We start from the raw sequence: 25,135 nt of genomic DNA, 5'->3' as shown, positions 1-25,135 counted from the left end.
TATTTTCCCAAATGACTAAACGAGTTGCAAAGAAGAAATAAATACAAGAACATCTGACCTCAGTGGACCCTAAAACTAATAAAAGTCACTGGCAAGTGCTTTCTCAGACAGCACAGAGGATCATTACAACAGCCAAAGTGAAGCTGGGCCTATATTCCCACCATTCGGATGTCACTGTTTCTTACAGCTGCCTTCCCTCTGCAGAGACAGCATAAACAAGGGTGAGTGTGAACAGCTGTCAGAAGCCCTGGCCAGGCTGTGATGCATGCCCTGGATGATGACGTATGAGAGATGAGTTGGGGGAGCGGAGGTGGAGGGGCAAAGGCCATACCCAAGAAAAGGGTCTTGTCCTCTAGAGAGGTGGCAGTTTTGGCAAGGCCAAGAGAGTTGATGGGCTGCACCAGGCTCTGTGAGCTCACCTTGCTAGCATACTCCTCCAGGGCCACCACTGTGTCTGTGCTGAAGCCCTCATCGTCCTCTGCGGCCAGGTCCTCCAAGCCTACCTCTGTCTGCACGGCCAGGATGGTGCTGTCTGACTGCACAGCCACAGGGTGGTGAATGAAGGCAGTGGAGCCATCTTCCAGCTGGACAGCTTCCAGGGCGCTGGGGTCATAGCCCTCTACAGGGAACATGCGGTTAGTCCAGACGCCGCACAAGGGCAGGAGATATGGCTGGGACCCTGGCTTTCAGGTAATGACAGGCTCATATACCAAGGAGGGTTTCAGCACTGGGTTTCTCCTGGCCCTCACCTTGATGATTCACTCTGTCTGGTCCTCCTTCAGGGCTGCCTCTCCTAAAGACAAGGTCTCCCATGGAGCACTAATTGGGAACTTACAAGGTCCTGGAGGACCTGAGGGGACCATCATCATCTTGGCCTATATGACCACAAGAACCTCCTAACTGGTAGCCCCTCGCCCCCTCTAGTTCTCTCCAGGAAGCACAGCATCCAGAGGAATCTTTGAAGGACACAAATGTGATCGTGTTACTTGATGACCTGAACAGTTCAGCAGCTTCACTTTGGTCTCAAGATAGAGACTAAAACCCTCATCCTGACACTCAAGCCCCAGCACTCTGGCCCCTGCTTCTCTCTGTTTGGCTTCATCTTCCTCATTCTGCCCTCACCCCCAGTACTCTAGCTCCTGGCAGTTCCTTGAATGTGCCATTTTTCCTCGCCCCTCTGGGCCCACACGTGTTTTTCCTTCTATCTGGTGTACTGAACCCTCCCTGCCATCCTCTTCCCCTAGCTAAGTCCACATCATCCTTCAGCTCTCGGCTTAAGAGTCAATTCCTCAGAGAAGCCCTCCCTGAGCCTAATTCTTGTTTGCAATGATCAGTGATTCAGTCATGGTTCATTTCAGTTCTATTTTTCTCACTAGACTCCAGCAGAGCAGAGACTGTGTCTGCCTCTGTTCTCTTTGTAATACTCTACACCTTGCACAATGCCTGGCACACAGTAGTCACTTAAGAAACTACTTGTAGAAGGAATAAATCGTTGTTCCTCAGTACCTTAGAAGCTTCGTTCTTGAATGTTAGTAAATTTTTACTCCTGGTCTTGGATGATGTCCTTGGGTTCCATTTAAAGCCCTAAGACTTTGTGGCTGTGCTGAAGCCAAAGCTGCCATCAAGGCCCATGCTATCAACCCCCAAGGCACAGCTTCCTGGGGGCAGAAACAGCTGCTCCTGTGGTCCATACCAGGGAAGGTAGGTGACACTGCTAATCCAGGTGAGCTTGGGGACCACAGCTCCCACGTCTATGCCCCAGCTCCCGGGGTGTGCAACTCCACGCCCCAACCTCTGCCAGTTCTGCCTCCCTTCCTTCTCGCCAGTCATGATGACTGTGACCCTACCTTTGGGTGTGTGGTGTATGTAGGCCATGCTGCCATCTTCCAGCTGCACAGGCTGTCCATCCTCAAAGGAAAGAGGTTCTGTAATGACAGCAAGGCCTGTCTTTCTCTGGAGCTCGGTGCGGAGGGAGGGTCCCTTGGTGGGGGCTGTCTGGCCTCCCTCCATGAGGCAAGGGTGTCTCAGGTGTCCTCACCTTTCTGCACTGTCACCTGATGAATGTATGCAGTAGTCCCGTCCTCGAGCTGGATCACCTGCCCTTCAAGCAGCTTCTCCCCTGTAGAGGTGGAAATGGAGAGAAGCAGGCCAGGCCTAGAAGAGGGCTGAGGGACACCTGCCTGTTTTTAGCAGAGGCCTGTTTGGGGCACAGTCTGTGTGTCTAAGCACAGGTGACATTCTCCATGTCACCTCGCTCCCTGCCTCCCTAGGCCTGGGCCTCAGAAGTACTGGGGGTGAAGATACCCTGCCATGAGGAACTGTACAGCTCCCAACAGAGTCCCTTCCTGTCGCTCACAGGAGGAGCAACTTCATTTATTATTCTACCCACACCTGGCAAAGTGGGGACTTTCAACCTATCAGTACATTGCTGAGATGAACTAAATGGAGAACAAAGGATGCCCTGAAACCTGGAAAGGCCCCAATGGGTCAATATTCAGATACGGCTCAAACTAAATCAAAATACAGTCCCTTGTCTCCCACTGTGGCAGTATGCCAACACCTAGACCCTCTGATAAGGTTGTACAGCTTAGTGGTAAAAGCAATGGGCTCTGGAACCAGTTCAGGCCTTCTGGGTTTGAATTTCAGCTCTACCTCTTACTAGCTGTGTGATCTTAGACAGCTTATGTACCTCTTTGTGCCTCAGTTTCCTCTTCTTAAAATGAGGATTAAAATTATGTCTTCTTCATTGGGTTGCTGTGAGGGTTAAATGAGTTAATGAATATAAAACAGTGCCAGGTACATGGTCTGCCCTCAATAACATGCTTAGCTTCTATTATAGTAAGCCCAATCTGCACTTGAGGGGAAACAGAAAGTAAAGCAATAGGGAGCTATGTGAATGCAACAACTATGCTATGATGTGTGTGTCCATCTGGGTCTTGTTCCACTGCCACTGTTGGGTAATGTTTCCTTCATTGATCTCTGACATTTCATTTCAATTTTCTTTTTTTTTTAATTTATTTTTTTATTTTTATTTTTCTTGTTTGAGGAAGATTGGCCCTGAGCTAACATCTGTTGCCAATCTTCCTCCTTTTTTCCTTTTTTCTTCCCAAAGCTCTAGTAGATAGTTGTATGTCATAGTTGTACACCCTTGTAGTTGCTCTGTGTGGGATGCCACCTCAGCATGGCTTGATGAGTGGTGCGTAGGTCCGTGCCCAGGATCTGAACCAGCGAACCCCAGGCTGCCAAAGCCAAGCATGTGAACTTAACCGCTATGCCACTGGGCCAGCACCCTCATTTCAATTTTCTAATAAAAAAATCGACTAACTTAAGGCAATACAACAAGCAGTATAAAAATTAACAAGACTCCAGAGTTCCTAAGATATTACCCTTCCTTTATCTCAGATACTTACTGGAAAGCACTTCTAAGAGCAAAAGGCTCTTAGCTTTTGAATGAGATAGGCCTCTGCCTATGTCCAGTGACTCTGAGAGGGGAGAAAGGGGAAAGGACATGAGCAAGGGAGGAAAGAAAGGGAGACTGAAGAGTTAATGACAAGTGGTTTGTTCCTTTCTTTACAAGTTTCAGGTTTAGGAATTCGAGCTCTTATGATGTGGGAAAAGGACCACAGCTACTTCTGGCCCAGCTCTCTGCTGATGTCTCCCCCATCAGAAGACTTCCCAAACTCGTCTCCAAACTGAGTCATCTTGGGTCAGCAACAAACAGTTCTATAACCCAGCCAAAGGCAGGTAAGGTAGAGACAAAAGGTAAGAAGTAGGAGAGAAAGGCAGCTGAGACAAGGGGAGAGGGACCCACTCTCTTCCTTCCCACCCAGCAAGCAGTAGGCTACCCTGCATTTTAACACTTTATCTGTCCTGGCAAGAGCACCAATGCTTGGAGTTTTGAGAGCCTCAGCAAAGCTTCTGCTAGCCGAGGGTGTATTGCTTCAAGGCAGGAAACAAAACGGTGAGGAGAGTTATTTGAGAAAAAATTTCAACCTACAATTTCCTCTAACAACCAGAGACTACAATGGGGAGAGGCAGGCGGGGAGAATAGCTGACTGACACGGCCCTCATAGCCCATTACAGAGAGGTGACCATATGTTCTTGTCTGCCCGGAACAGTCCCAGTGCACTCTTCCACTCTAAAAAGTGTCAGGTTTGAGTAACATGTTTTATGCTTACCCTAACTATACATAACTCTCATGAAATTTTAGGGCTTCCTGCTGGCTAAGCTGGGCCCAGACAGAGCTGCCTGCTGACCGAGATGAAAGTGCCTCATCAAGGGCTTCAGAGGAGCTTACCAGAAAGAAGCCTTTCATCATAGTGTGGTTCTGGTTCCCAAAGGCCAGCTCTACCCTCAGCAGTGTGAAATCTGTTGTGTGCGAGTGTGTATGCGTGTGTGCAAGCACACACTGCAGCACTGTGGAGGAGGCAGAGAAAAGAGCCAGGAAGAGTGATGAGAGAAAGATATAAATGGGGAAGTGGGGGAGAGACAGACATAAGAAGGCAAGACTTAAGAAAAGAGTGTGGCTTTCTCAGGCCAAGTGTAGCCCCTTGCTTTTTATTCATTCATTCAACCATTAATTCACAGCAGAAGACTGAGGCATAGGAAACAACTGGGTCCATGGAGTAAACACAGCCTTATCTACAGTTCCTAAGTTCTTCCACCCCACTGAGACTATAGCAGAGGGGGAAGACCTGTGATCTGAAGTCTGAAAACACAGCTTTTCAGGCTTCAAAAGTATTCTAGAGAAGTTCCATTCTCGAGAAAATGAAGCCAGCCAGACCCACACATCACAGACAGCTCTTGACAAGAAACCTTTCCAGAAGGCACAGCCCCCACACTGTCATATGGAAAGAGCTTACTGATGAGATTAAGGGGCCTCTTTTGTCATCATGAGGAAGCAGACAATTTAAAATGAAATCAACAAACAATTTATCTGTAAACTTGAGAACTGAAATACACTTTGATAATGTGTTGAAATGAAGGAGGGCAATGTTGCAATGACAATGCAGTCATGTGGATGGTGGCATTCATGGAGCCCAGAAAAGGCAAACTAAAGAGTAAGAATGAGGCAGTGCTTGCCCACTGCTGTCCAAGGAAGACATGCATGCCATCTGGCATGTCTGAAAACGCTGGCGAGAAAGAAGGTGGCTGTTGTGACGGTGAATGTCCCCGGCCTGAAGACCGTGCCCTTCAATGACACTCTGTTCTGACTCCACGCCCACCTTGATTTTAAGTTCCTTGAGAATCTAAACTTCAGATATATCTAAATTTCAGATAAACAATGAATTTTATTTTTAGTATTTAGTACTTTTTTTACTGTTATTATTTTACTGTTTTTAGTATTTAATCTCATGTTCACACATGTCTGTCCCATGCAGTATTTGGGACATACTTATACTACAAAATTATTTGTTGTTTGTCGGCAATTCAAATTTAATTGCTCTGTATTTTTATTTCTGGTAACCCTAGTGGGGCCTACGGCATGAGATCTATGCTTGGGTGTCCCCCTCCGAACCCGAAGAGTATGTTGTACATGGTAGATGCTCAGTAGACAGTTGAGTGCTGAAACTTGCTTGAATTAAAATGAACTGCTTCTAGAAAGCACTGAGAAACTGGAAAGGGAATATCTAAGAAGCGGGAAGCCAGAACCAGCATTGTGTTCATCCATTCTAGAAATATTTATCCACTCACCACATGTAAGGAATTCTGCCTTTTGGAGGTCTTGGCTCCTACAGCTGGGCTAGTCTGATTTTCTAGGCTGCCTAGATGGCATTTTATTTTAAAGAGTTCCCTTTTCATCAATCACCTCAAGAGATTCTCACGCAGAGCAAGCTGTGGCAAGCAGTGGGGAGGGCAGGGTGGTGGTGAGACTCTTGGAAGGGGATATTCCTCTCCAGAAGCTGGGAGACAGGGCGAGATTCTGAAGTCCCCAGAAATACTCACCTTTGACAGCTTGCTGGACGTAGGCCGTCGTCCCATCACTGAGGGTCACCGTCTGCAGCCCCAAGCTCTCCATAGCAAACTGTGGCTCGTGCACTCAGACATGAAGTTGGCTTCTGGCCAGCACCGAGAGCCACAGCTGAGGTGGGAGACTTCCTTCTGGGTCACAAATCTGAGAAAACGGACAGTGTCACATTATGAATTGCGCAGCTTCCTCCTACTGCAAGGACACACAGGGAAAGAGTGAACGAGACCAGCCAAGAAGAAAAAGAGACAAATTCTTCAAAGCAGAGAACTATGCTGGTTTTCATGAAGAGAGTTCAAAACATACACATTTAAGAATTCTAAAGTTTGAGCATACAAGAGAAGCAAGCATGCCAGCCAAAATGGTTGTAAAGATTTCATTGATCAAAACCCACTTTTAAACTCGTTCCTCTTGGAAGGGAGATTCTGAAGGCAGGCAGCCAACCCCCACTGCTAATCGTTCTCTGCCCATTCCCACATCTCTCCTACATTCAGATCCATCCATCTACCGGCCTTGTTGACCACCCTCAGTGAACATTCCATGGGCATCACAAACGAAATGAGTCCCCAACAGAACTCACAACGTCCCCCGTAGAACTGTTCCACTTCCAGTATCGCCTATCCCAGGAATGGCATCTCCAGCCACCAAGAATCAGTGGGGTCATCCTTGATTTCTCCTTTTCCCTCAAAAGTCTAGTAAGTAACTATCTTACACCATACACAAAAATTAACTCAAAATGGACTCAAGACTTGAATGTAAGACCTGAAACCATAAAACTCCTGGAAGAAAACAGAAGGCAGTAAGCTTCTTGACATCGGTCTGAGTGATGATTTTTTAGATTTGACACTAAAAGCAAAACAAACAAACGGGACTACATCAAACTAAAAAGCTTCTGCACAGCAAAGGAAATCATCAACAAAATGAAAGGCAACCTACTGAATGGCAGAAAATATGTGCAAACCGTATATCTAATAAGGGGTAATATCCAAAACATATAAAGAACTCATATAACTCAACAGCAAAAAAAATCCTATTAAAAAATGGGCAGAGGATCTGAATAGACATTTTTCCAAAGAAGACACACAGATGGCCAACAGGTACATGGAAAGATGCTCAACATCCCTAATGATCAGGGAACTGCAAATCAAAACCACAATGAGGGCCGGCCCTGTGGCTTGGTGGTTAAGTGCGCGCGCTGCGATGCTGGTGGCCCGGGTTCGGATCCCGGGTGCGCATCAAGGCACCGCTTCTCCGTTCATCCTGAGGCCGAGTCCCACATACAGCAACTAGAAGGATGTGCAGCTACGACATACAACTATCCACTGGGGCTTTGGGGGGAAAAAAAAAAAAAAAACCACAATGAGATATCAGCTCATACCTGTTAGAATGGCTTTTATCAAAAATACAAGAAATAACAAGTGTTGGCGAGGATGTGGAGAAAAGGGAACCCTTATACACTGTTGGAAATGTAAATGGTGAAGCCACTATGGAAAACAATATGAAGGTTCCTAAAAAAATTAAAAATAGAACTACCGTATAATCCAGCAATTCCACTTCTGAGTATTTACCCAAATAACCTGAAATCAACAATTCAAAGAGACTCAAGCACCTCCATGTTCATTGCAGCATTATTCACTATAGCCAAGAAATGGAAGCAAACCGAGTGCCCACTCACTGATAATGGGATCAAGAAGATGTGGTATATATATATATACTGGAATACTATTCAGCCATAAAAAAAGAAAAAATCGTCCCGTTTGCAACAACATGGATGGACCTTGAGGGTATTACGTTAAGCGAAATAAGCCAGAGAAAGACAAACGCTGTATGATTTCACTCATATGTTTTTAGATAAACTAACACATGGACAAAGAGAACAGATTAGTGGTTCCCAGAGGGGAAGGGGGTTGGGAGTGGGCACAAGGGGTGAAGGGGCACATTTATATGGTGACTGACAAATAATAATGTACAACTGAAGTTTCACAATGATATAAACTATTATGATCTCAATAAAAAAAATTTAAAAAGTCTAGGTACCTATGTCAGGCGAGTATCACCTCTCATCTCTTGACTACTGTTAAGAGCCTCCTAAAGTATGTCCTCAAACTCTTGCCCGTTTCCTATTCATTTTGTAATATTGTGTCATGGTGACTTAAAAAAACAAGTACAAACCTAAACCTACCACTTCCTTGATTAAAACTCTTCAGTGGCTTCCTATTGCTCTTAGAATCCACCTTGCAAGCAGGGTGGGGTCCCGCTATAAGTCCCTGCAGCCTGGGCACTACCCCTGCCCAGCCTTACACTCTGGGAGTCACCTACTTCAGTACTAATCACCACCTCTTTAACGTCTGTTGCCTACACAACACTTTGGGCTCCAGCCTGGTTGCTGGTTCACTGTAGGCTCTCCACAAATCCTTGCAGAGTAACTCACAGGGTCCTCACGTGAGAGGAGGAAAGTGCCAGAGGGTCCAGGTGGTAGGACTTCTTCTGCATCTGCCGTGGCACAGAGCCTATTAGAGTCAGAAAGCCCACACTTGTGAAGCCTCTGCTCTGCTCAGCAGTTAGGATTCTCTTTGTCACCCACCCACAGAATTCTCCTGGACTTGGACTCTAGACTGCCTACTTGATTCTCACTACCTGCCAGCCGATCTTCTCAATAAGTGCTACCCAAATTGTTTTCACGTCAGGGCACCTAGAGAGAAGGATATTTGTATGTCACACTGAGGATGCTGTTGCTTAAAGCCAGGAGCAACCAGCTGGGGCTTTGGCAGTTCCAAGGGCTGAGTGGATTAATATCTTGACATAACTATAGCCCATTTGTGACATGCTGTTGGCATCTCCACTAGAATTATTCATTCATTTGTCCATAAACATTTACTGCATGGGCTAAGCTCTGGGGACAGCAATACCACTACCACTAATAGTGAACACTGCTATAGAGCTAACCACATACGAGGCATTTTACATTTAGTAACTCATTTAATCCTCACAACGATCCTGCAATTAAATACTATTATTATCCTCATTTTACAGCTGAGGGAATTGAAGCCCAAGACATATAACTTGCTCAAGGTTGCAGAGTTAATAAGAGGAAGAGGAGGATTTGAAGCCAGGGCATCTGACTCCAGAGTGTGCTTTTTAAGTACTCTACTATGCTGCCTTGTACAGAGGTTTTTAGCTGGGGGTGTATGAACCCTGAAGCCACCTGAAAATACTTCTTTGGTGTGTGAGCTTGTGCATTTTTCTAAAGAAGGGGGAGTCCAAGACTGGCATCAGAGTCTTACAGGGATTAAAGGTAAAGAACCACTGGTCTAGGTGAGAATTCTGACATCTGACCCACCTTCTCTGGTCTACTAGGATCCTGGCAGTGACCCCAACCTTGCCCAGAGCCTTGATAACCCCCACATGATCCCTCTCGCATGAAAGCTCTGGTTGCGGCTTCTCTTGGTCTGCTCCATGACCCTCGACTTTCATTCTCTTAATCAGGGAGTGAAATTCTTTTGGTAACCTGTTTTTGTGTTAACAGCATTGTGTCAGAAACACGGACACATGTGAGACACCTAGGTCTGAAAACAAAGCTAACTGCAGGTTGAAAAGGGATTACAAAATGGTCTCAAATCTTTATGGCTGGGCCCTGTGGCTGCTGCAGCAATGGCTGGTTTAATTTAGCTCATATGTACTCCATTGGGACTTAACCTGAGGAAAATGTGTAGCATGGTTAAGAACACAGCCTCTGGAGTCAGACAGCCTGGGTTCTAATCTAGGCTCCACCTCTTCGAGGCTGTGTATCCTTGGGCAAGTAACTGAACCTCTCTGAGCCTCAGATGCCACTCCAAAAAAATGGGGATAGTAGTGGCACCTTCTTCACAGAATGCTGTAAGAATAAAATGAGGTCACATATGTCAGCATTTATCACTGTGCTGGCACAAAGGAAGTACTCTAGAAATATTGGCTCTGAGGAGGAGGGGATGGAAGAGGAACTTAAAGGGAAATGCTTTTAAACCAATGGGTAGGGCCGGCTCCGTGGCTTGGCGGTTAAGTGCGCGCGCTCTGATGCTGGCGGCCCGGGTTCGGATCCCGGGCGCGCCCCAAGGCACCACTTCTCCGTCCAACCCGAGGCCGAGTCCCACGTATAGCAACTAGAAGGAGGCGAACCTATGACATACAACTATCTACTGGGGCTTTGGGGGGAAAAAAATGAATAAATAAAATCTTTAAACCAATGGGTATTTCTAAAACATAGCCAAGAGTAATGGCAACAGCCCTGGATTAGAAGTCTGCGGAAATGGCTTCTAATCTTGGTCCCACCTCCTGTGACTGCCTCCTAATCTGTAAAATGAAGTAGTGGCCCAGATGACTCTAAAATCCTTTCCATTGCTCATGATGATTATTTTTATCACATATATAGCCCTTAATATGTGCCAGCCACTGTTCAAAGCACTTGACCTATATTAACTCTTTTAATATTAAAAATAACCCTATGAGGAAGTAGGTACATTTTACAGATGAGGCGTCTGAATCTTAGAGGTGCAGTAATTGGTCCAAGGTCCCACAGCTAGCAAGAGCTGACGCCAGGATTCAAAGCCAGGCTGGCTGGCCTGAGTCCATACTCAATATCTGGGGCATTTCTTCCTTCTGCTAATCCACTGTGACACAACATTAACACTCAAAACACTTGAATATTGCTTGTTTAACTTTATCTCACCCACTGCAACTTAAACCCAGTCCCTCTGACCTGACCACAATGGACAGAGGGAATAGCTGATAGCCACATTTCCTAAAATAATGCTTCTTAGACTCAAAGAAAACACATCTCCACTCCTTCATGTGTTCTCATGTCCAGGATAAATATTCAATTTTCCTCCTTAAGCCTCATAATATAAATCTTTACAACAGTCCACTCTTGCTATCTAACCTTTTCCCATCTGGGAAGCTGCCTTCCAACACAGCCTGACTGCAGCTGGTGAGAAGGTGCTTTGTGGCTGCCAGGCATGTACATGTGTCTAACTGTACATTTTTTTCCCTTTCATTCCTTAAATGATGGTTTACTCTGAATCCTCCTGTGCCGGTACTAAACTAACAACAGTGACACTGGCAGAGCCAAAAAGAGGCTTGTCCCTGCCTCAGGATGCCTGTCTGAGCAGGTCCTGCCTGCACGTGACATTTCAGATTCATAACTCCCGTGGCCCTCTGAGAAAGGGCGGAGGGGGAGCAGAGGCAGCTGCTCTGTTTTCTCCTTGGAGGGTAAGAGTTACCAGCTCCCCAGTGACCTGAGCTGGGTATGGGGGAGAGACAGACGGGGGGAAGATACAAGCCATGACAAAAGGTAGGGAAAAAAAGGGAGCACTCCTGATTCTCCCAGAACTAGCAGCAAGTCCAGTCTGTTTGTTGCAATTTTAAATGAATTTAACCTATTTTGTTGGTTCTGATGCAGGAAATAGCCCTGTGGCTTCAAAATATATGAATGTGTTTCCTCATGTAAAAACATAAATTATAATTATTGGGGAGAAACAACATTTAGACAAAACTTTCCACATACTTTGGATCTTTAGGTCTCTCTATGAAACAAGATGTACTTAAACTGCCTCCTCAAAGAAGAAAAATAAGGGATATGAAAGAGAGGAAACTCAAGAGTAGCCACATATTTGTGTTTTTCCACTTTGTCAAGGTTTGGATCTAATCTGATCCACACCCAAGCTGGCCCTTGCCTTGACTGCAAGCACCTGTTTGCTATTCCATCATTTTCTGCCAACCAGAAGTTCCTGCACATTTGAACAAGGCTTTCTGTACTCTGCCTCAGCCAGCCCAGAGAGCAACTGCATTTAGAAGCAAAAAAAAAAAAAGAAAACCCCACAAAAAAACAAAAACAAATTTGCTTGGAAAGAGAAGAATGTTCAACTTTGGGGGGAAAAAAGACTTAGTTTTCACTCAGAAAATTCCTCATTTGGAAATATGGAAAACTTCTCAGAGAGGACAAAGTGACACTAGGTTGGGAGGGACAAAGGCTGAGGGAGTCAAACGGCAAACAAATTAGAACCAGATTTGGAAGAGCTGTTGTAAAATGATTCAGTATTTGTTATTATAGAAAAAGACTTCAATGCAAACACAAAAACCCTAATGAAACAGGCTTAGTTCTGTGCGTTTCCGAACACTAAAGAGAAAACAGGAAATTAATAACAGAAACTTACGTTAACATAACAGACATTTAAAATATTAGCTAAACATCTCTTTGCAAAAGCACACTGATGTTAAAAGCCCAAATCACTTTTTAGTATGGTTCCTATTTGGCTACTACAATTTTATAGATTTGAATTAGTCACAGAAAAGGGAATAATTAGGCAAAGTAGATTATTTTCAATTTCAAAAAGGCAATGAAAATGCAGTCTGCTTTACTGCAGAACAGGATTCATTTAAACTAAAACAGATAACTTAAAAATCTGATTTTCAGCCATACATTTTAGGGAATTTTAACACCCTGGTTTATAAACACCCAACATAGCAATCATGGACGAGTTTCAAACCACCGTTAGTCCGTGAAAAGAAAAGTCCAGAATAAAGGCACTTGAAAGGGTTATCCTAAGGATATGCTTTACACCAACAAGCAAATCAGTACATATATCATGAAGTTACATCTGAACTGTTTCTGGAATTCAGCTTAGGGTCACCGCTGGCTTGAGAAGCCTATTTGAAAATGAAGCATTCCATCAGCATCAGGAGGGACAGCATCTTCACAGTTATTCAGAAACATTATGTTATTTAAAACATCACCCTGGGACAAAACAGTTAAATTTATTTCATCAGTTCATCAAAATGGAACAATATCCAGATCTCAACTAGGAAGAGAAGGTAGTTTTGGACTTTTGAAGCAGAAGAAAAATCAAATCAAAAGAAGAATTGGTTTAAAAAAAAAATCAACATTAGGGGAAAATATCAAAGAAATAAAATATAATATTAAAAACACATGCAACTGAACTGTACGCTTAAAATGGTTATAATGGTAAATTTTGTTACGTGTATTTTACAACAATAAAAAAATTGGTTGGGAAACAAACACACGCAGAGACATACAAACCTCCAAGAACAATATCAAATTCCCACTGGACAAACAAGGTTACAATATGAATTCACACAAGCAAAAAACACTAATAGTAAATAAACAATACCAAAAAAGTTCACTCTCATTAATAATTAAAGAACAATAAAGAATAATTATGATGATGATATACTTATTGAATTACCAAAAAATCAAAGTAAAACTATTAACATCCAACAGACGAGATACCACTATGCACCTATTAGAATAGCCAAAATCCAAAACAGACAACACTAAATGCTGGCAAGTATGTGGAGGAACATTCATTGCTAGTGGGAATGCAACATGGTACAGCAAAATGGTACTTTGGTAGACAGTTTAGCAGTTTCTCACAAAGCTAAACATATTCTTACCATACAATCCAGCAATCCTACTTGTAGGTATTTACCCAAATGAGTGGAAAACTTAGGTCCACAGAAAAACCTGCACAGTGATGTTTATAGCAGCTTTATTTCATAATTGCCAAAAACTGGAAGCAACCATGATGTCCTTCAATAAACAAAATATGGTACACCCATACAATGGAATATTATTCAGCAATAAAAAGAAATGAGCCAGTAAGTCATGAAAAGACACGGAGGAACCTCAAATGCATTTTGCTAAGTGAAAGAAGCCAATCTGAAAAGGCTACATACAGTATAATTCCAACTATATGACATTCTGGAAAAGGTGAAACTATAGACAGCAAAAATATCAGTGGTTGCTAAGGGTACTACCAGGGGGAGGGGAGGAGGAATGAACAAGTGGAGCACAGGGCATTTTTAGGGCAGTGAAAGAAACTATTCTGCATGATACTGTAATGTGGATACCTGACATTATGCACTTGTCAAAACTAATAGAATGTACACCACCAAGAGTGAACCCTAATGTAAACTATGGACTTTAGTTAATAATAATGCATCAATATTGGTTTATCAATTGTAGCAAATATACCACACCAAGGCAAGATGTTAATAATAGGAGAAACTGGGAACTGAGTTGAGAGGGAGAATATATGGGAACTCTCTGTACTTTCTGTTCAATTTTTCTGTAAACCTAAAACTGCTCTAAGAAATAAAGTCTATTAATCAAAAAAACCCAAAAACCAACCATCGACGTTGGCAAGACCAGGAGGCAGGCACATCATGCACTGCTGACCAGCATTAGAGGTTGCTCCAGGCTCTCCAGAGAACAATCCATCTATGCTTAACCCCACAAGGAAAGAAAGGTTCAAGATCTGAGATCTAATAACCTCATCTTCATAATTCATCCCACAAAAAGAATGCACAGAAAACAAGAGCTACTTGCACAGGATGCTTGTTTAAACGTTTTAGACAAGAACCATGAAGACTGTCTGGAGTGACGGAGAAGGGTTAACAAATTAACGCTAAATGAAAAAAGACATAAGGTTGAACATTTATCCAGTTTCAACTTACAGAAATCTTAACTCCAAGTGAGATGAAGGCAGAAGAGGCCAAAAAGAAATAAACATGAAAAGTTAGGCTAAAAGGAAGTGGTATAATCTTTAAAAAAATTGTCACTGAAATAAAAAGATACCAGCATTGAGCTCAGACACAGTTCTACAGTGGACACCAAACTCGTCTGCTTGTTTGCCATCTCTTCCCTCTTTCGGTTTTCCTTTATTCTCCTGCAGCCTTCCTATTACCACCTGTACCTCATCCTTCCTAGGTCCTGCAAAGAAAGACATCTATTCCTCCTCTAATTTATGCCGGTTTAAGTATTGAGGTAGGGAACTTCTTTCTCTAGGATTTTCCTTCCTTTTTTCTCTTATAACCACGAGAGGTCCAGTTAACCTCTTTTGGACACATTGTTAAATATAATATTCTTCAAACTGGGCTGTGTTGTGCTTTGTGTGTCCTGTGGAATAGAGTGTCACCACAGGGCCTCATGATTCAGTATTCTACATTGATCTTAAGACAATCTGTATATTCTTAACTCAAAGCAATGTCCATGAGGCTGTGGCGAAAGAGGCCCAGTCTTACATTGGTGGGAGTAAACACTGGTGCAAGCTCTATCTAGGGCAATTTGGCAGCATAAATCAAAATTACAAATGTACATACCATCCAACCCAACAATTTCACGTCTAGTCTACAGGCAGATGTACATGTGTGAAAATGACACATGTCCAAGGTTATTCATCGCATCCCTGTATGTAATAGCAAAAAATTAGAAATAGCATAAATGTCTACCAATATAGAACTTCCATACTATGTAGACATAAAGAAATGATAAAGTTCCTTATATAGTGACATGGAAAGATCTCCAAAATATATTAAATAAAAATGGCAAGGTATAAAACAGTGCCTTTTGTATGTTGCCAATGGCATAAAAAAAATCTATGGAAAGACAGTCAAGAAACTACTAACCAGGGTTGCCTGTGGAATGATAACTGAGTGACTGGGGCCCTGTGATGTAGGGGTTGACTTTTCTTTGTGTACCTTTTATACTTAAAAAAAAAAAAATTTAAGCCTTGTGAATGTATTACCTATATAAAAATAAATAAAAATAAGTGAATAGAAGAAGAAAGTCTAAAAGCATGCTTTGCACTCCTTTTGTTAGCTATAGGAATATCTATGATGTTCCGTTCACGAGGCACAGCGAGTCCAGTGCTGACAGGATAGATTCTACGATGTTACAGGTTTGGAGAAAAACCACATTTGAAAACTTAGCTTCAAAATTCACGGATGCCATTCTGGAGTATCATATGGAAAGCTGATCGAGCTGAGCGTGAAGCAACAGCAAACCTGTCAGGACGTCAGGATATGCTGGCCCCAACATGTGTGTCCCCAGCCTGGTCATCAGGGTGAGTCGGCTGAGGTGACAGCTAAGCAGGGGCTACCTTTCTCCCTGTTTCTGTGGCCTCAGGACAGTACTTCCTAGGTTTAGAGGATGATCTTCTCAGACAGAGAGAAGAACTCTGGTCTCGGGTACCCCTGCCACACCCTCCGCATCTAAGGGGTCAGGTCAGTTTACAACTCAAGGAGCCCTCAGTTCTTGGTTCTTATCTTAACTGCCTGGGTCATATGCTTTATCAACTAATCCCAAAGCAGCAGGGACTTCCAACAGGTGAAGAGTTACGCAGCGAGAAACAGTACCAAGCTAACAAGTTATACCTGGACTTCTCAGAGATGAACCAATTACTGAGGGCAAGCTTGGGGCGAGTGTTAACCAGGAGGCACTAGAAGAAGTGCTCTTCAGACCAGATGAGTCTGATGTGCTGTGAGGCTTTGGATGTTGCATCCAACATCACAGATCTTTCTGATGCTGAGCTTTAAGTGAGGAACCTGAGTAGGCTCTAGGCTCTGCACTTCTACCAGCAAAACAAAGACAACTGCAGCGGATTTGTGGACCTTCACGTGGACACTCACATTTCTATACCTTGACTGATAGCTGCCAGGGCAAGAGGCATCTGAGGTTTTGTCAGTAGCTTAAGGCCACCAGTTAAAGACAACGGCTTCAGCTGCACTTGGATTTGTATCTGTTTTTTTTCCCTCACCAGGGCAAAATTCCCCCTTTCCGTTAAGTGAATGATGCTGACTACACATCCACTCTAAACTAATTTTGTGGGTGACCTATCAATTAAGAGGGCCTATATCCTGTATTCTTGTTCAGCTGGTCAGAGATGGTCCTTACAATATAAACACTGACATCTAAATGACACAAGGATAAACATGACAGAGTGACTGTGCTTCCAGATGCAGTGAAGGGGATTACTCTGCCACAGTATGTTTTCCTTAAACTTGACTCTTTTTGGGGGGAAAATAACACACTCCTACTTCCTGTTGTACTGCTTATAATTTAAGTTCCTGGAGAGCACGCATTTCAACTTAATCAGCACCTAACAAAGAATGTGCCCACAGATACTAAATGAGTAATACTCTTAGGTCACATAGCTAACTGAGCTCTTTAGCTCAAATTTGAATCCTAAATCAGCTCCACTTAACTGTGAATTAGATGTAATTGCAACTCCGAAGATCCAATTTGAAACCCTTCATCTACTACAGAACTATGAGCTCCTTAAGAGGAGTTCGTAGCAGAGTAGTAAATGTTGAGTGCAAGAATGCAGGAGAGAAGGAACGGAGTCTCATCACCCCAACTCTTCCCCCAGCCCCAGCTAGGATGACCACATTTTCCTCACTTGGAATACCATCTTGCCTCATCTCTGACATCCATGTTCACTGTTTTCTCCCAAACCCAGGTCAAGAACAAGCTTTCCCTGGCTAATGTCACACCAGACCATCAGAATTCAGCCTAGGTCCCTCTGCACCTAGCAGTGAAGCTACACCAGGCAGCTTGTCTGTAGTGTTCCATGAGGGCACGGAGGCATTTTCTATGTCATCGTATCCTCTGTGTCCAGCACAGCACCCAGCATGTGGCAGGCATTCACTAGGTATTACTCTAGCAAAGGAAGGAAGGAAGGAATCTTACTACCAACACCGCTATCCCACGTATAGAGCTCAGCAGTTTCCAAAATGCTCTCAGACATACAGATATATTATCTTAACTAAGCACTAACTCATCCACTCTCACAATGGGAGAGGCTGAGAAGACAGCTTGTTCCTAGTGTAAAGCAGTCATTTTGCAGATGAAGATATAGAGGCCAGAGCTGCCCGAGAAGTCCCCAAGGATCACACAGCTACCTGGCGGGGAGCCAGGCTGCACACCTGAACTGCGAGTGTTCTTCCCACCATACTCCTTTGTCTCTTACCCGCGTAATAGTGTTTCTTCAGTTCCCAGGAGAGCAGAAATTTACTCATGTCTAACAGAATTGTATATCCAGCTGCTTACTCAACATCTCCATGTCCAAAAGCCACCTCAAACTTGACACATTCAAAAGTGAACTCCTTATCTCTCCCTTCTCACAACCTGCCCCTCCTCCAGGCTCCCCCATTTCAGTAAATGGGAACTCCATCCTTTGGTCACTCAGGCCAAAAATGAGGGAGCCATTCTCAACTTCTCTGATTCTTTCACATGCCACATCCAATCCATCGGCAAATCCTATTGGCCCCTCTTTCAAAATATATCCAGAATCCAACCACTTCTCACTCTTTCACTGCTTTACTTTGGGTCCAAGCCACCAACTTCTCTTGCCCGGACTATTCCAGTAGCCTCCTAACCAGTTTCCCATCTTCCACACTTGTTTCCTACAGCTTATTCTCAACGTAGCAGCTAGAATGATCCTTTATGTCAGATCATGTGACTTATTTGCCTACAGCCCTCCCCTGGTTTCCACCTCACAATTCACAATAAAATCCAGTGGTCTATAAAGCCCAACATGATCTGCCACCAATCCACTCCCACCCTCACATCTCCTGCTATGTTTCTCCTCTCTCACCCTATTGTAACTATACTGGCTAATGCACTCATGTTTCTCAAATATATGAGGCATACTCCTACCTTAGGGCCTTTGCACTTGTTATTCCCTCTGACCAGAATACACTTTTCCCAGATACACACTCAGCTCCCTCCTTAACTTCCTTCAGGTGTTTGCTCAAATGTTATCTTTTCAGTGAGAACTTCCTTGACTATCCTATCTAAAATTTAACTCCCTGACTGCTGGTATTCTCTATCTCCCTTCTCTGCTTAATTTTCTCAATATATATTTTACTTGTTTATTTATTCTACGTCTCTTCCTCATCCACTCCCCAACAGGTGAGCTCCATAAGTCGTAGAACTTTGTTTTATCCCTAGGTACTAGAAAAGTACCTGGCCTCTAGGAGATAGTCATCAAACATTTGTGGAATGAATCAATGAACGAATGAGTATATGAATGAATGGCCATACCTTTAGGATCTACCAGTAATCTGAAGGCTTTAGGCCAGAAGGGGATGACCCTAGTTGAGCTATGGTTTCTCCCTCATCTCCCCTACTGCAGTCAAGTCCAGCCCTTCACCACCAGAAACCACACCTGGGCTTTGAAGCAGGGAAAGACCATGGCAACAGGTGCTTGTTGCCAGGACATTACAATTCCCAGGCCACCAGGTACAGAATTCTTCAGGGTGCTAATTTTTGTATTTAGCATCCTGATATCTCACAAACAGAAGAGGTCAGAAATAGGTTAGGACTAAAGATACTACTTAACTTAGATAATAGTACTGACTCAGTAACAGCGGCTCATTTGCTTTGAGGAGTTTTCCAGGGAAGAGTGCTAAATTTGCACTTGTTCATCTAGCTGTCCTTTTTTTTTAAAAACTTTTTGTTATGGATTTCAAACATACACAAAAGTAGAAAGAATAGTATAATGAACCCCATGAACCCATTACCCAACTTCAACAATTACCAACATTTTACCAGTTTCCTCTGTTCTCTGACCGTCTCTGCAACCCCCAATGAACACTTCATCTAGCTGTTTTCTTGAGAACTGGTCTATATGTGACAGACCCTGGCCTTGTTACCACTGTATTCTAGGAACTATGTTAACCAATGTCTCTACTCTCACCAGAAATACAGTAAAAACAAGCACTTACATCCATTCCCCGACTTGAGCAATGACTAAAAAAGAAAGTGTCTAAATTCCAGACTATTTAAATCAAGGGACTTGCCCATTATCACTTTGGAGGGATTTGGGGAGGGGGTTGTTGTGGGTACAAAATGAATGTAGATACAAGCTGTTTTCACCTGTTTGCACCTGATGCAGAATTTCTCAATGGGTTCATTCAATCCAGTAAGTACTGACTACCTCCTAAATATGAGGGACGGGATTAAGATGATAGAAGATAAAGAAAACCCAGCATCTGTTCTCAAGGAAATCACAGTGGGATAGGCGCTGGGTGAGAAAAGTATATAAACAACTAAGATACAAGGCAGAATATGTTCTGTGCCCTAAGAAAGATTAAACAAGCCCAAGGCAAAAGCTCCTTTTTAAAAATCAAGCCATGGAATTTGTAGACCCCAGGATTTACCTCTTCCTTAACTCTAGTTTTTATTCTGCTGTATTTATTGCTGCATAGCCAATAAATACACTATAGGACACCTGGGAATTTGGTGACCCACGGAATAGACTTTTGGATGTGGATCTTTAAAGTTACCTTTTGCAACTCATCATCCAGTCTTCTGGTGGGAGGGGAGTGGAAAGTCCTCCCAAAGCTTGGAAAACAATGGGGCTAATTCAATGCCTGCAGAAACTGACGCCCAAAGCATTCTACCCTGAGGGCATATACAGCAAGCAGCCTCATAAACTGGATAGGATCCTGGGAGCGTCAAGGAGACCACGTGCTAATTGATTCAGAAGGATTTCCAAGGTCTCTCTCCTTGCTACTGTTGGGGCCCAGGGCAGGCAACCCCAAAATATCCCACAATAGCATATTAATTTTTTAGAATTAAAGTTACTTGAAAAGCAAAAAGGGCATTCTGACCCTCCTGTCTCTGTTCCCCTGAAAGCAGGAAATAAATCTCCCATGTGAAAGGTGCCCTCCCTGCATCCTTATCACCAGAGCTAGGGAACTCAAGGCTGAGAAATCTGAATAAACAAACCCTGCTAATTTATTACCTCAAGCCTAAACTCTGCTTAAATTCCTCACTAATTATGTACCCTAAACCTAAATTTCTTTGTCCTGTCAATTTTTCACAAATTTACGTTTCTTTGTGTAAAAGATATATATATACTGCCTGTTTTGTTCACTCTCTGAGCATCATTTCTTTACGGTCTCCAATAGGTACGTATTAAACTGGGTTTTACTCCGCTTATTCTGGTCTTGTGTCAATTTTACTATTTGTCCAGCCACAAGAACACAAGAAGGGAAGAAAGGGGATTTTCCCTGCCCCGACACTACCTAAAGGACTGTAATCTTGGTGATCTATTATCAGAAGTTCCCAGAGAAGAGTGTAGTTCTTTGGACAAACCAAAGAGGCCAATGAAGTTTGGTTGGACAGTGCTGTGAGCGAAGGAAGGGGTGCTGAGAGTGGCAGGGTCATTCATGTGGCCCTAGAGTTGGACGCACAGGAAAATGGATGAAGAGACAGAGTTGGGACGGGAGGGAGGTTTATATCATAATCACTGTTATCAAGATTGGTGAGAAGAGGATGGCTGGGAGAAAAATAAGAGGAAGGCAGGAAAAAGGCACTGTGAGAAGGGGCAGGGACACAGGGAGAGGGAAAAGGTGAAACACAGTTCCAGTTTGAAAAGGAGATCACTGATGAAAATAAGGAAGATGCCATGAAATTCTGGAATCTGAAAGGCAGATCTCACAGGATATTGGACAGGGTGTGAAGACAAGGGATCTTAGAACGGGAAGGTGTATAGGTTATGAAGGATGGGTTCATGAAGGGATGGAAGGGCTCATTTCACTGAAGCTGGGTGAAGGAGGTCACTAGATGAAGGGCTAATTAGATGAAGATTTTAGGTAACAGGATGTAGCTGAGGACGGTAGATGGCAGGCAGCTACAACACTGAGAAAACACTGAAAATAGGAAGAAATCATATGAGGAAAGACTATTGGGCTAGAGGATTTTAGTATATGAATTCCTGGGGGTAAGGGAATTAAAAGGATCAGAGGATTTGGGATAAAGTGCCAGTGAGGGGGGAGACACCTTAGGGTGAGTGAGATCACAGAGCGAGGGCTGGGAGCTCCAAGGACTCAGGGTGAGACGATGTCTGGACAAAGGATAAAGAGAGGTATTAAGGTCCAAGGGTCTCAGGGAACATGGGGTCAAAAGCCATGAACAATGCGTTGAGGAAGTCACCAAGCCATTGGGCAGAGGGTAATAGAAACCTTGGGGGTCATGGAATAAATTGATGTTGGGCTTAGGAATTATTAGAAAATAAGGAACAATGGGCTGAGGGTGACCTAGAAAACTAGGCAGGTTTGGGGGCAAGAGAGGCAATGGAGCAAGTGGGTTTTAAAGACTATAGGTTCAAATTTCAGCTCTGCTACTTATCTATGTGAGTTTCGGGTTCTTCATTTATTAAAAACCAAAACAAAAGAAACAAAAATGGGAAATGGTGATGCATATAATAATCACCTCTTGGGGTTGTTGAAAGTAAACTTAATTTATACATACAAAGCCTGGCATACAATAGGTGCTTGGTAGTAAGTAATCATTATTAAAGAAATATCAGGGTAAAGAATCAGACAAGTGAAGAGGCCACAGCAGAGATAAGAGGATGGGGATCCCAAGAACTCAGTGGTAGAAAGATAATGCAAAGTATGGGCCCTGTGTTTACTGTCTGTTGAATCCCTAGAACCCAGGACAGAGTAAGACCCATAGGAGCTTCTTAGCTTATACTTAATGGCTCCCGTGGGCCAGGCATGGTGCCAAGTGCTTTGCATGCATTATTTCAGGCACTATTATGCTCCCTTAGCAGAGGTGGAGACTGAGGGTTCAGACAGGCTAAATGGTATGCCTAAGGTGTCATAGGTGAAGGGCCAGAATCATACCAGAACTCAGGTCTCTTATTACATCAATGCCCTGAACTGAAGCACTCTAGTACACTGCTTTGCAAACATGTTAACTCATGAGGCCTGATCAACGGAAATGGGTATGGACTATTAAGAGTGTAGGGGGTCAGGGGACTGAGGGAACAAGGTTCATGAAGCAAGTGGACCTCTGGGTGAGGTTACAAGGGTAAACCTCTAGGAAGGGGTACAAAAATGATTGCAAACAAAAATTATCTTGACTGAGAATTGCAGAATTTCACAGCTGGAGGGAAACTCTGAGATCATTTAATCCAACCTATCACAATACAGATGAGAAACTGAGGTCCAGAGTGAGGAAGGGACTTCTCCCAGGTTCCCAAAGCACAACAGTGGCAGAGCTGGGACTTGAATCTGGGACCACACACTCAATCCAGAATTCTTTGATGCCTCCAACTATTACTACTTCATATTCATCTTTGTATCTTCCTGGGCACCAGTATGGTGCTAAGACATTTTTAAGTCATGTGCTGATTGACACTGGGGTGCTGGGGGTGCAGAGAGGAATGTCACTGGGGGTGATCTGAGGATGAAGGGGGAGCATAGAATGAAGATCATGAAGTTACAGGGCAAAGAAGGGATTATCAGATATTGAGGGTTATGTAGAAGATGACTGGGTGGGAAACTATTGGAGTAGGGCTTAGGAGTAACCAGGAAAGGTTTGAGGGGAGTCACCAAGTTTGTGGGGGTACACAGGGTAGAACTGGAAGGGTTACCAGACCAGTGGGGTCACTGAGAAGATCTGGGGGTCACCAAGAAGGGGTGTTGGGATCTTGAGTCGTGAGTCACTGGATTAGAATTGAGGGAGTCACTGGGTTGGTGGGTCCCCGGGCAGTGCTGGGGAAATTCCTGGGTTGGCAGAGTCAATGAATAAGAATTGAGGATTATCTGGTGAGGTCTTAGGGTCAGTGGGTGGGGTGTGGGGGGTCAGAGAGGTGGAGGCGGGCGCAGACACGGGGTGCGGTTTGGGAGTCATGGGGGAGGAGTCGCAGGGCGGAACCGAGGGGCAGGGAGGGGGCCGGGGGCCGGGAGCCGGGACCCAGGGTTGGGGAGGGGTCAGGCCGCCACCCAACCTCCCGGCCGCAGGGCTAGGGCCGGAGGAGGGTGGGCACGCCGGGCTCGGGACCTGCCCGGGGCCCTGCGCCCGCCCGGCCTCCCACCTGGGCACGGTGGACCCACTCTTCCCGCAGCCACCAACCTGACAGCCCCCGAGGGCGACTCCGCCGACAGACCGCCATGCACCGGGCCCCGCCACGAGCGCCGGCCCCGCAACCCGCCTGCGCCATAGCCCGCCCGCCCGCGCGCAGCTTGCCTCGCGCGATATCCAGGTTCCAGGGCCGCCGCACTTTCCTTTCCTCTCGGCGCGCCTCTACCGGGCCCCGGAACCCGTATACAAAATACAGGACACGCTCCACCCCGCACCCCCACTCGCATCGGCCGCCGTCCTACTTATCCTGGTTCCCGGGCCCCTGGAGCCCGGGCGGCCGAAAAGCGCCCCTCAGATCCCGCCCCGCCCCCCGGCCGGGGTGACGCAAGGCCCGCGAGGCCGAGCGCCCGGGGAGGGCGTGATGACGTCACGACGCCCCGGTCAGGGCCCGGGCGCTGGTAGCGACCGGGGGTCGTCGCTATAGCAATGAGAAGCCGCCGCGTGTCCTGCCCAGGGACTCTGTCCACCTGAGGCCTGAGGCGGGAGCGAGGAGGAGCCCGAGGCCCCGAGGACTCCACGCCGTCTCGTCGGAGGCCTGCGGGGGAGAACGTGCGCTTCGGGAGCCAGGGAGGACAGGAGGAACAGGTTGTGCGGGAAGCCGTTCCCGCGGGTCCCGCCGCCCGCACTGGGCCTGCGGATCCTCTCCTCGGGGCTCAGAGCCCCCAGGCTGCCTCCTGCGCCCTACGGTCCCGAAGCACTTTACCGGGCGCAGTCCGCAGGCACTGCCTACGATCTTCGAGCCAACCCCCTGAAGGCAGCAATTGCAGGTATTAATAGCTCCTTATTGACAAGGAGGACCTTGAGGAGCCCGGGGGACTTGCCTCTTTAGGGAGGGCGCCCTGACGGTCTTCGTGGGTTCTCTCACTCTCATTCCTTCGTCAGCCCCACCCCTAGCCTCAAAACCAGCTACTGCCCCGTTATAGGCTGGCTTCGGGGTGAACAAAACCAAGCCCTTTCTTGTACATTCTCCCCTCCCAGCAGGGAGGCTAGCAGGGAGGGAATTTTCAGAAACAAGGGAAAATTAAAAGAGAGTGAGATTTTTGGTAAAAAGTTAAAAATAAAGGAGAGCTGTTAGATAGAAAACTAGTATAGATTGCCGCTTAGGAGAGGAATTGGGTTCCTGGAGGAATGAGGTGAGAAACTTTTCCCTCTATTCTTTTAGACTTTAACTCGTTTCTTTTGTATCCTCCCCTGCTCTCCCTCAAAAAACAATTTAACTGAAGAAAAAATTTTTAAAAGGAAGTATTCCGATAAACTAGAGACATTTACAAAGTACTGAGTTTGGGGCCTATGGTAGCTAAAGATGCTATCGGGAGTACTGATATCCTGCTCCTCTCCTCCCTTGTCTGAAGAGCTTAACCAGAAAGCCCCCCTTTCAATTTTAGATGTCTCCTCCTCCCTATCTTATTTGTTTTGGCACATCATTTCCACAGGCGGGACTGGGGCCAGAATTC

At 44.9% G+C, this 25,135-nt stretch overlaps 1 protein-coding gene and 1 long non-coding RNA gene across 8 annotated transcripts in view; one reads left to right on the top strand and one right to left on the bottom strand.

Moving 5' to 3' along the window:
• The window catches only part of ZNF76 (zinc finger protein 76), a 31,595-nt gene extending 7,704 nt beyond the window's left edge, over positions 1 to 23,891 (bottom strand). For 4 of the 7 annotated variants that reach the window (XM_087438496.1, XM_087438499.1, XM_087438497.1 and 1 more), the window contains exons 1-5: positions 23,787 to 23,891; positions 5,947 to 6,115; positions 2,039 to 2,165; positions 1,848 to 1,925; positions 420 to 619 (exon numbers count right to left, since the gene is read on the bottom strand). In XM_087438496.1, the coding sequence (XP_087294622.1) occupies positions 420 to 619; positions 1,848 to 1,925; positions 2,039 to 2,165; positions 5,947 to 5,982 (441 nt within the window). In that variant the 5' untranslated portion in view covers positions 5,983 to 6,115; positions 23,787 to 23,891. Of the gene's footprint in view, positions 1 to 419; positions 620 to 1,847; positions 1,926 to 2,038; positions 2,166 to 5,946; positions 6,116 to 23,672 lie in introns of all 7 variants that reach the window. The other 3 variants (XM_087438495.1, XM_014782785.2, XM_004424233.3) reach the window with 3 other exon arrangements.
• A 162-nt stretch (positions 23,892 to 24,053) lies between these two features.
• Positions 24,054 to 25,135, top strand: part of LOC147915691 (uncharacterized) — a 41,696-nt gene continuing 40,614 nt past the window's right edge. Inside the window, exon 1 of the long non-coding RNA XR_015554107.1 lies at positions 24,054 to 24,448. This is a non-coding gene — a long non-coding RNA (uncharacterized LOC147915691). The remainder of the gene's footprint in view (positions 24,449 to 25,135) is intronic.

Source organism: Ceratotherium simum, chromosome 13 (assembly GCF_057802395.1).
Source record: "Ceratotherium simum simum isolate JZ-2026a chromosome 13, ASM5780239v1, whole genome shotgun sequence".
In the NCBI taxonomy this organism is placed as follows: Eukaryota; Metazoa; Chordata; class Mammalia; order Perissodactyla; family Rhinocerotidae; genus Ceratotherium; species Ceratotherium simum.
Note: the sequence above shows the minus strand (reverse complement) of the source record. Positions and strands in the feature narration are given on the sequence as shown.